General features: G+C 43.4%; 1 protein-coding gene across 3 annotated transcripts in view; it reads left to right on the top strand.

The window, feature by feature from the left end:
- LOC132827851 (dynein axonemal heavy chain 9-like) overlaps positions 1-12,225 on the top strand; it is a 504,454-nt gene that overhangs the window by 25,888 nt on the left and 466,341 nt on the right. For 2 of the 3 annotated variants that reach the window (XM_060844601.1, XM_060844600.1), the window contains exon 3: positions 10,115-10,273. In XM_060844601.1, coding sequence (XP_060700584.1) covers positions 10,115-10,273 — 159 coding nt within the window. Of the gene's footprint in view, positions 1-14; positions 37-7,608; positions 7,628-10,114; positions 10,274-12,225 lie in introns of all 3 variants that reach the window. The other variant, XM_060844602.1, reaches the window with a different exon arrangement.

The following is a 12,225-nucleotide window of genomic DNA, read 5'->3' as shown; positions in this document are numbered from 1 at the left end:
TTTGAATGAGAAAGCGAACCAGAATTGACTATCTGGGTGCACCGGTACACTAAAGAATGCATTTGCTAAATCCACAACAGAGAACCGTTCACTGTCCGGTGGAATTTGAGCCAATATCGTATAGGGGTTGAGAACATTTGGGGCATGTGGAACAACAGCCTTAATGACTGCCTGCAGGTCTTGGACAAACCTCCATGCCTCCGGTTCACTGGGAGTAATTGCCTTTTTGAAGGAAAAATGGGGTTCCTCACCAGTGAGTTTTCACAGGGGATTATCACTCCAGCCTTTAGGAGGGGTTCAAAGACTGGAGCAATTCCTTCTATAGTCTCAGGTTTTAACGGTATTGTGCTCTGCAAGGATGATATTCGGGCTTCAGGGTTATTCTTATGGGTTCAGAGCCTTGTATGAGCCCCACATCATGTTTGCCTTTTGCCCACAACTCAGTCGGGACCTTTCTCAATCTTGGGTCGGAGACTTCTACCCTAGGAAAATGCCAGGCTCAGCTCTTCAGGGCTAGCAGGGGTTACCTGGACTGCCCTATCTGCCTGAGTTAGCCAATTTAGTTTCTGCCTATATGTCCGCATATCTTCGTTGAACCAGATACCCACATCGTCCGTTAAGACCCAAACTTTCATTTTTTGTACCTTTAGTACCCATGGTCCCAAATCCTGCCACTTGTCATTTGACACCTTCGCCAGTCACACGTGAGGAGCGGAGCCATCCACATCAAAAAGACAGGGTCTGCTTGCTGTTACAGATACTTTAGATAAGTTCACACTGACTGCACATCTGTGATCATTCCAATAAAATTTGCACAACAACAACTGATCTGGTTTACCCAATCTCCTGAACCAATTCTTCTCATATGATTCATCAGGGCCATTGCGGTGTATGTGTGTTGTGCAGTGCAGCATATCATCAGCAAGAAAATCGGTGTTAACAGGATTAACATGGTTACTTGCTTCTAGGACAAGTGAATCGCTCACTGAACTTATCGCTCTCTGGCTTAATCGCCATTAGTAGACATACATCAGGGATCATATTTTACAGCCCGCACTGGTAAATCATCTTTTGTCTTACCTGCAAGCCCGTCGGGGTACTGAGCAAATCCAACCCTGCACAACCATCTCACTATGAGATCCCAAGCCATCAGATTTAAAAGACAGAATTCCGATAACAAAAATGAGAATTGGAATGTTTCCCCATTACTGGTTTTGCACACTAGGGGTGCAGTAAATCTCTATTGTATCACTACTCCTGATGCACCTATGTTGCCCCTGTATCTACCAAAAAGATAAATGGTGTACCTTCCACATATAACATAGAGGTAGGCATTGACTTATACACATCATCATTAAACTGAACATATAGTCCACACTCCGCAGTCTCAGCACCCATTATGGAGGTGTGGAGGTGGAACGTGTTTCAGTGCCCTTAAGGTTAGAAGAAGAGATTAGCATAAGCAAGTATTTGTTGCCAAGCATAAAGGAAAGAGGCTGACCTGTCCCTTGTGGGCTGCCCACCTCCACCTTAGCCTTCCCCTGCCAGTCACCCTGCTGTCCAGCCTCCAGGGCTGACTGAGGCTGTCTGTGCGGGTACTGCCTCACCCAGTGGTCCATTGCTCTGCAAACAAAGCACCTGCCAGATCTACCTCTGCCAGCCCCTCTTCCTCTTCCATGACCTCCACCTCTGCCTCTCTCTTTTCCCACAGCACCTCCCTCCAATGGCTGGATGACCATTTGCATCAGAGTCAGCTGAGCTTTATGAGCTTGCTGTTCCATCTTTAGTTTCCGCTTACCCTTCTCTTGGACCAGCAATTTTTCAGCATGTATCACACGTTGTTCTATCAAATTCAGCTCTATCAAATTCCCGTCTCCCAGATAATACATGTGTCTTTAACATTTTTGCTATTTCATCCTTTGTTCCATTGGTGAAGCCATTCCTCAGGTGTGCCTCAGACGGTGTGATTTCTGCCGTTGTCATGCCCTCGGGTGGTGTAGGGCTTATGCTCGAAACGTCGAATTCTCTATTCCTGAGATGCTGCCTGGCCTGCTGTGCTTTGACCAGCAACACATTTGCAGCTGTGATCTCCAGCATCTGCAGACCTCATTTTTTACTCGGGTGGTGTCAATCCACTATGGGTGTTATGGACTTCAGTGAGGGGTGTAAGGTACTGGGACACTGTCTAACCTTCTTGTTGTTTACACATTGCAGTTTTGGTCATTTCCATTCATACTGGGAATGCCTCTATACAGGCGGTTGCCAGCACTACAACAAAAGCATTAAAGTCTCTGTTCTATTCCGCTTGCGGGTCGACTGGTCTGGCGTGGATGTTTGCGGCTGGCCAGTTATACCTGATTTTGGTGACATCGGCACGTAGTTTTTGTCCCAGGAGATATCTCATCTCATGTGGCGTGGGACGGAACTCAGTACAGAACTTTATCACTTCTTCAACGAACTTATTACCTCCAACCTCGCGTGGGTCAAGCAACTGCCCATAGGCACTTTCCAAATCCTTCATGGTCCATGGTCAGTGGACCAACATTGGCTACCCTTCTGGACCTGCAACTTCAACCATTGGTGCTTGCAGAACCACCTCGTTAGGTGATCATGTGTCAGTACTCTCGCTGTCTGACTCATCATCCGTTGTGGGGTGATTGCGGACAGGCCCCGGATGCTTTTCCATCTTGGAGTGGCAGTTCTTCTTTGTCTTCTTGCTTCGATCTGTTGTGGGTATGAAATGCTACTGGTGATACGGCAGACCCTGAGGCAGCCGCTGCTGACTTGGAATCTTCGCCAGACAGATCTCGTAAGGGAGCTGTAGGTCTCGGAGGGCAGCCGTCAAGGTTAGGATCTGGAACAGACTTAAGACACTGTACAGCTTCATTAGGTTGGTTTCCGCGTGCGTCTGCATGAGCGCTAGTGTTTGTGCGCGTATTTGATCTATCTTTTACTTGAGATTTCCTTTCCCTGATATCAGCCTCAGCCTTCCACGTGTTATAAGCAGTCCAATTCACAGGTTTTATTTTTCCCTTCCATCTCTCCTTCTCTTTCTCCTCCAACCCGTGACCTCCGTATTTCCAACTGCCTTTTAGTAAAGCCTTCTCCCTCCAGAAAATCACGTTCCTTGATCCACAATTCTAACTGCTTTACAGACTCTGGGCTGTAATTATTTAGCATGTATTGTATTTTTGGTTGACCATTCCAAGTCCTCTGTGGACCCTCTTTTTGTTTGCTCTTGCTGGAGCCCATTTTCAATGTTATTGGAAAAGTGTTCAGCTCTCTCTCTCTCGTGCGCAGTACCTTTATCTTTTTTTTTGCCAATATGACTTGTTTTTACCTCTGGACGTCCCCTCTCATTGGGCACGTCTACCTCAATGCCTTGGTTTTTGTAAACCAAGAAACCACATACCCAGTACGTCTTTGGCAAGTCCAACTCAGCCAGTGGTGGTTCCAAGTCTAAAACCACCCTTAAACTTGCTGTCTCTTAAACACTCTACAGATGGCAATCCTTTCCCTTGAGTTTTGCTCGAATACCACGCGAGAGTTCACTGGACCCTCTTCCTGATTTATTTATTCTCTTAGAATGAGTCTTTCTGTAGGATTACTTAAGCCATGACTCTTACCCTGACCCTATTTGATTTGGACCCTGGCGCTGGGGCGATCCACAGATTCCCACACCTGTCACACAAAGGAGCCAGTTTAGCACTTGAGGTGAAGTGAAAGTCCTTCAAGGCGCCGGCGCCTATGCCTCCTGGGAAGCTTCAGACGCTTACCCAGTCGCGGGATCCCGGACGAGCCCCCAAGTTTACTGTCGTGGAAATTAAATGGACTTGACTCAAATGTTAACACGAGCAAAGAAAAGTTTACTTTTGACCTCTGCAAAGGGATCCAATATATTGGCAAGACGCCTCATGTAACAGGTGCCTGATAGCTTTCCCATATTCCCTTTATACTATAATTCATTTCTCCTTATCAGCACCTCAAGGACTGGAGCCTGGAACATTCAAGTTCCTTTCCATCTATGGAGTTGTTTTTCTCATTCCTTGACTGTTGATATGGTAGCTAAAAATATGTTGCAGAAAAAGCGCAGCAGGTCAGGCAGCATCCAAGGATCAGGAGATTCGACGTTTCAGGCATGATCCCTTCTTCCACACCCTCCACCAACCCAACCTCCATTCCCGGCACCTTCCCCTGCAACTGCAAGAAATGCAAAACTTGCGCCCACACCTCCCCCCTTACTTCCCTCCAAGGCCCCAAGGGATGCTTCCATATCCGCCACAAATTCACCTGCACTTCCACACACATCATTTACTGCATCCGCTGCACCCGATGTGGCCTCCTCTATATTGGGGAGACAGGCTGCCTATTTGTGGAATGTTTCAGAGAACACCTCTGGGACACCCGGACCAACCAACCCAACCACCCCGTGGCTCAACACTTCAACTCCCCCTCCCACTCCACCAAGGCCATGCAGGTCCTTGGACTCCCCCATCGCCAGACCATAGCAACACGACGGCTGGAGGAAGAGCGCCTCACCTTCTGCCTAGGAACCCACCAACCACATGAGATGAACTCAGATTTTTCCAGTTTCCTCATTTTCCCTCCCCCACCTTGTCTCAGTCCCAACCCTTGAACTCAGCACCACCTTCCTAACCTGCAATCTTCTTCCAGACCTCTCCGCCCCCACCCCCACTCCGGCCTATCACCCTCACCTTAACCTCCTTCCACCTATCGCATTTCCAACGCCCCCCCCCCCCCCCCAAGTCCCTCCTCCCTACTTTTGATCTTAGCCTGCTTGGCACACTTTCCTCATTCCTGAAGAAGGGCTCATGCCCGAAATGTCGATTCTCCTGCTCCTTGGATGCTGCCTAACCTGCTGTGCTTTTCCAGCAACACATTTTCAGCTCTGATCTCCAGCATCTGCAGTCCTCGCTTTCTCCTGTTGATATGGTAGCTTACTGGCCTTGTAAGTCTGCTGTTAGGTCAGTTTAACTTTACATTTTTTCTGTCTGTCTGCAATACCTGCCCCATGCCTTTATAGATTTCACAATAAATGTTAATTTTCCATTATAATACTCTGTATGCTCCTTAAATTTCTAAGTTGATTTGACAATTGGCTTTGAGCCCAAGTCTGGGTTATTACCCACCCTAAGAGACCATTGAGAAGATAGTGGTGCGCTGTCATCTTGAATTGCAGCAGTCCATTTTGTGTAGCTATCCCCATAATGCCATTAGGGACAGAGTTGCAACACTGAAGGGACAGTGATGTATTTTCCAGTCAGGTGGGGAGTAGCTTATATGGGAACTTGAAGGTAATGGTGTTCCCATGTATCTGTTACCTTTGTCATTCTAAATGGCAGTGGCCATGGATTTGAAAGCTGCTTTCATATGAACGAACCTTGGTGTATTCCTGCAGTGCATCCTGTAGATGGTACATACTGTTGCTGCTGGGTTATAGTGGCCAAGGGAATGAATGTTCGTGTATGCAGTCGCAATTGAGGGGGCTGCTTTGTCCTGCATGGTGTCAAGTTTCTTGAGTGTCAAACTACACTATTCAGGCAAGTGAAGACTATTCCATCACATTCCCAATTTATGTCTACTAGACGGTAAATGTGCGTGGATCAGTCAGGAGGTGAGAATTGCAGAATTCTTGATCTCTGATCTACTCTTGCAGCCACAGTATTTATATGCCTGATTCAGTTCAGTCAAAGTCAATGGTAAACTTCAGGATTTGATTGCGGGAAGATTTAGTGATAGTAATGCCATTGAGCGTCAAGGGGCAATGATTAGATTCTCTCTTGTTTGACTTTGCCCGGACTTGTGTGACACAAACATTAGTTGCCACTTGTCAATTTAACTGAGATATTGTTGAGGTCTTGCTGCAATTGGACATGGACTGTTTCAATAACTGAGGAGTTGTGAATGGCTGAATATTGAACAAACACCAGCGAACATATCCCACTTCTGACCTTTGTAATAGAGGAAGGTCATTGAGGAAACAGCTGAAGATAATTGGACCTCAGACACTACCCTGAGGAACTCCTGCACAGACGTCATGGAGCTGAGATGACTGACCAGCAACAACGGCAACTGGCTTCCCTTGTGCAAGGTACGAATCCCAACAGTAGAAAGTTTCTCTTCTCATTCCCATTGATTTCAACTTTGCTCAGGCTCCTTGATACCACACTTAGTTAAATGCAGCCTTCATGTCACAGGCAATCATTCGTACCTCACCTCTGGAATTCAGCTTTCTTGTCCATGTTTGAACCAACGCTTTAATGAGGTCAGGAGTTGGGTGGATCTGGCAGAAGTTATTGTTGAGCAGGTGCTGCTTGATGGATAAATATTTAATCAGTACAAAGATTTAGGGTTATGGCGAAAAGGTGGAAAAGTGGAATTGAGGATGATCAGATCAGCCATGATCTCATTGAGATGCAGGGTCGATTTGATGGGCCATGTGTTCTAATTTTGCTTAGCCTTATAGTCTTAAATGGAAGGAGATTCCAAAAAAAAATTATGCACAAAGGGATCTGGGTGTTCTTATATACAAAACACAAAATATTAGTGTACAGGTACAACAAGTGATTGAGAAGCCAAATGGAACTTTCGCCTTTTCTTTTTGACAGTCGGGGAGTTTCAAAATGAAGGCTTGCTCCACATGTTGCAAGGGTTTTGGTGAGGCTACACTTGGAGGATTGTGTGCAGTTTTTGGTCACTGTATTTAAGTAGCAATATATTGGCAGTGGAAGCAGAAGAAAAGAGATTCACTCAGCTGATTCCTGGAATGAAGGACTTACTTATTGAGAATGGCTAAACAAGTTGGTCCTTTATTCATTAGAGGTTTGAAGATTGAGGGATCAACTTATTGAAATATTGAAAGGGGGATTGGCATGACAGGATGCACACTGAGAAGATATTTCCCTGTGGAGGTGTCTTGAAGGAGAGGAAGTTGCCCTTTATAGGACAGTCCAAGATGAGATGGCATAACCTCAAAGGAAGCTCTCATCATTTAAGGCAGAGATGATGAGGAATTTCATCTCTCAGAGGAAAGTGAATTGATGGAAGTCTTTAATACATAAGACTGGTGAGGTTGGGTTGTTAAGTATATTTATGGCTGCTATGGATGGATAGTTAATATGTAAGGTGGTCAAGAGTTGTGGGTATATGACAGGAAAATGGATTTGAGGATTATCAGGTCAGTCATGTTTTGATTGAATGGTTGAACAGATCCAATTGGACACATGACCTACTTATGCACCTCTATCTTATGGATTTTTGATAGCACTGTTCATGTATTCTTCCATCACTTTACTCATGATCAAAACAGACTGATGGGTCAATAACTGGCTGAGTTGAATTTGTTCTGCTTTTTTTAGATACAGGACACACTGGGGCAATTTGCAATATTGATGCCAGTGTAACTCTGTCAGGACTAAACTGGGAAAAGTGCCCTGATAATTTGTATATAAGTATAAAATCCCAATGAGATCATCAAAATGACCAAGTTGATGGTTGACATAGCGACCTTGGGTTTTTTTCTTGTATGATTTTTAAGAAAAGTTTTCATCATTTTTTCTGTCCTTTTTAGAGAAAAGAGAGGGAAAGATGGATATAATAAGAAACTGTGAATGTAGAAGATCTGAAACAAAAACAGAAACTGCTGGAGAAACTCAGCAGCATCTGCGGAGAGAAGGCCGAGTTCACATTCTGAGTCCATTGATGACCCTTCTTCAGAACTTTCTGGATGCTTTCTGTCTGCAGGTTCTAGACTTCTTTTTAAATTCTGCATCTCAACCAATCTGAAGGCAATTGTCAGGCTGAAATTCTTCAACTCAAGGGTTCCCCATGCAACCGAGTCTTAAATTCTCCCTATGCTGCTTTCAAACTAGTGACATTGTGTGTCTCACAGTTCAACAATATGCAGTACTTGACTTGATTCCAGTCATAGCAAACCTTCTTCCATTTCAGTTGGTAGTCCCAATTCTGAACAAAATGTGGTTATATACAACCAGAAGAGCGAGACAAGGAGCATGGCAAGTTATGGAGCACGTGTCTACAGTACTGTTGCCAGAATATCATCAGGACCCATAGCCTTTGCGGTATCCAGTGCCTTCAACCATTTCTTGCCATTACGTGGAATGAATTGAATGGGCTGAAGACCGCCATCTGTGATGCTGGGGATCAACAGCGGAGTTGGAGAAAGAGCATTCACTTGGCACTTCTAGCTGAAGATTGCTGCAAATTCTTCAGTCTTATCTCTTGCATGGTGTGCTGGATCATTGAGGATGGGGTTGCTTATGGAACTTTCTCCTCCAATGAGTTGTTCAGTTGTCTACCATCATTCATGACTGGATGTGACAGGACTGTGGAACTTTGATCTGTTGATTGTGAGTCACTTGGTGCTGTCTATCAAGTAGCATGCAAGTAGTCCTATGTTGTAGCTTTGTCACTGGTGTCACATTTTTAGGTTTGAATGATGTGGCTCCCTGCATGCTATCCTGTGCGCACCATTGAACCAGGATTGACCCATGCCATGATGGCAATGGTAAAGTTGGGGGGGATGTGCCGAGTGCAATTCTGCCACTGATGATGATGGCCCATAGTATCTCTTTGGATGCCCAGTTTTGAGTAGTTTTCTATTTAAAATCTATCCCAGTGGGAGGTCCACTTAACATGGTGGAGAGTAGGATCAAGTGAAGACAGTGCTTCTTCAAGGACTGAGCAGTGGCTCCTTATACTATTACTTTCATGGATGAGAATCTCTAAGGGGTGAAAATTATTATCTGGTCTTCCTTCAAGTCTTTGTTGCACTGATCATATCAGTGAAACCTGTAGCTGTCTTCTGATAAGCAGCACTTCAGTTCTTGTTATCCATGAGATTCTTGTAGTTAGACCAGGAAATAATTCACCTTTACCACAGCAGATCCGGCCATCCCTGCAGTTTACTATGTGCAAAAGAATAGGGGAACAACAAACTTAATCAATAGCAGCTCACACAGTTGACATGCATCGGTTGCCATCTCTGGAAGTTTCCATTGAATTGGTAGCAAAGTATCTTTAACTGCTACGGGAATGATGGAAATACGCCATGCTGTCAGAAATACAACTGTAGTCTCCGATTGTGTCTTCATTACCTTGGGTATAGGTGGGTAGTGTGGGCTGGTAAGGGGAACTGGTTAATTATTAAGGGACTGCAAAACTATTCCCAAAATATTCCTAAACACAAGCTTGCATCAGTTTGGAGTCACTCTTCATAACTTTTCTCTCTTTTCAGCCCAATTTAATGATATAACCTCTGGCTGCAGGTGGTGACAGTGAGGGAGGGCAGCTGGAGCAGTTGAATGGACTCTTCTTGGTTAAAAGCAATCTGTTTTTGTGGGAAGGAGAGTTAATGGGAAGAAGCGATAGATAGACAAAGGATTCCTCAATCCAATACACACCACTGGCTTCATTCTGTAAATACTAAACCTTAATTTCCCTTCATGTTTGTAATGACCTGCTGTCAGTAGAATAAAAAATCCCTGTTTTATTATCTTTTGGCCTTCCATGTGTTCCAAGGCTCATGTTGCAATAAACAATACTTACAAGTCTTGAACAAAATGTTGAGAATTCAATATTCTTTGGCATCCACACTCAAGGAAAGATGGGGGAGTTAAAGAAAAATCTCCATGTTTCACCTTGTAAGATGAAGAATCAAGAGTGGCTTTATTTGCTATTCCTACCATATACAACAGATACAGTAAAAACAAGACAGTGTTCCTCCAGGACCAAAGTACTACATGGACAGCACAAGCTACACGATCACACACAGGGTGGCATAAGCTGCATAAGAAGTGCAAAACTCGCAAGACAACACTGTAGTTCCTGATACATCAAGACAATAGGTACAATGGTGGGCAAATTATAGTGTAATAAAAGAATGATAATTAATAAAACATTGTTCTAGCAGCAATTTGAAGTGATGCAAAGAGTTTCAGATGGATTAGAGTTTCAGATGGAATAGAGTCTGATCATAAAGTGTTAAGATTGCAGTAGATTGAAGAAATCCAATCCTTCAGTTGAAGTAATACATTAAATATGCATATGACATATTTCTGTGGTCTTTTTGCAGTGGGGATGTCCAAGACAAAGGCATTGTACATTCTATTGAATCTGTTATTATTGCTTGGAGCCACCAGATCAATGAGGTGCTAAAGAAAGACTCTTCTGAACCTCTGCTCAAAGGCTGTCATCCCAACCCAAATGTGGAGCTGGAGTTCTGGAAAAACAGGTAACAGTTAACTAACATTACATGGTCCAATTTATATATTTTTGTCTCTTGTTTATTTTATGATATGATAGTTGCCAGAAAGTTATTGTTTTGCTCACAGAAATAACACAATCAAGTCAAAATATCTAATTTTATTCTTTAATTCCTGGGCTATGAGCATTACTGGCAAGGCCAAATTTGATTCCCCATCTTTAATTCATCGTGAAATAATGATGGTAAGTCAGCTTCTTGAAAAGAAACTGCATGGCTTGCTTGGCTATTTTTGAGTCAATCACATTGTGGGCCTACCTTTGCAAACAGGCCAGACCTTGTACGCATGCCAGATTTTCTCCCTCGCCTAAGTTATATAGTGAAACAGGTGTCTTTGCAACAAGTCAGTAGGTCAGCAGTTTCCATTACTGAGATTAACTTTCTATTCCCTGTGCTTTAAATGAACCAGAAATATGTTACTGAGCTCCATGGTTGGATGTGATTTGTGTCTCTGGAATATCAGTCCATGCCTCTGCATTACTCATCTTGTTGTACAATAACCATTGTGCTAGACTATTTCTGTAAATCATTGTAATCATTGTGATGCGCAGGTCTTTTGCGTCCCTGCAAGTCTACGTTACAACTGTATTTTTCAGCCAAGATAGTGTCCCAGTGGCTCTCCCGTTGACAACCACTTCATCCAGTCAGACGTGAGACACTGAACCAGGACTTCCCTGATTTATATCAGTAGTCTTTGCTGCATTGATAACAGTTGGAACAGCAATTAATGTTTGTTCAATGGCTTCAGTACCAATTATCAAGGAAAAGGATACCAGTCTGAGTATCTACTGCTAATTGCTATTAAATCTTCTACATCTTAGAAGTTTGTGAGGAGAAAGTTAGAGATTAAGAAGCACTCTGGATAACATGAGAAACAGGAGACCAGGAAGAAAAAGAAAATGCTTTAAACATGTAAAGTTTAATTGCAAAGCGTGCATTTAATCTGATCTCAGACATTAGCGTATATTAGTTTGACCATCTATTATGTCCCAAATACAAACCCAAAGCTGTTTCTGTTCTGCATTGACTCATTTTGTTGAGGTGATGGTGTCTTTCCAACAGTCCCTTATCTGTTAGGGAGCACCACACAGCGAGAGGATTGAAAACTGTCATCGGAAATGTATGGATTGCACTTTCCCACGAATAGTTATGACATTCAGACTTGAGAATTTAAATTTTTAAAAACATCATTCATGCTATCAGGGCATTGCTGGTTTACACCAGCATTTATTGCCAGAGGTCAGTTAAGAGTCAACCATATTGCCGTGGATCTGGAGTTACATGTAGACAAGACCAGGTAAGGATAGCAGTTTCCTTCGTAAGAGACATTAATGAACCAGGTGGGTTTTTCCAACAATGGATTCACGGTCATTATTAGACTCTGAATTTCAGATTTTTCCCTTTTTTTGAATTAAAATTCCACCATCTGCCATGATGGGATTTGAATCCAGGTTCCCAGAACATTACCTGGGTCTCTGGATTAACAGTCCGGCGATAATACCATTAGGCCATCACATCCCATTTAACTATAAGGGAAACTTGAAGATAACTCTATCCAAGCTGAGCACTGCATTCACTATATTGTTTGATGATATTTAATTTGTGTTAGGAATCTAAAACAAGAAACAGCAGTGCATTTCAATTTAATTTGTATTTGGTGCATCATAGATGGTCAAACTAACGTTTGCTAATGTCAAAGATCAGATTACTATGCATGCTTTGCAATGAAACCATATACTTAAAGCATTTTTCTCTCCCGCCCTGGTCTCCCTTTTCCCATGTTATCCAACAGAGTGTTCCTTAATCTCTCACTTTCTCCTTCTGGACTAGCACAGCCATACTTATTTGCTGATGTCTGTTTGGTGGTATGACCAAGAGGAGCGAATTGGTGGTGGAGGCACTGAGCCTGTGTCTCAAGAACA

The sequence above is a fragment of the Hemiscyllium ocellatum genome, chromosome 25 (genome assembly GCF_020745735.1).
Source record: "Hemiscyllium ocellatum isolate sHemOce1 chromosome 25, sHemOce1.pat.X.cur, whole genome shotgun sequence".
Classification (NCBI taxonomy): domain Eukaryota; kingdom Metazoa; phylum Chordata; class Chondrichthyes; order Orectolobiformes; family Hemiscylliidae; genus Hemiscyllium; species Hemiscyllium ocellatum.
The sequence above is the reverse complement of the archived record's forward strand: the minus strand, read 5'-3'. Positions and strand labels throughout refer to the sequence as shown.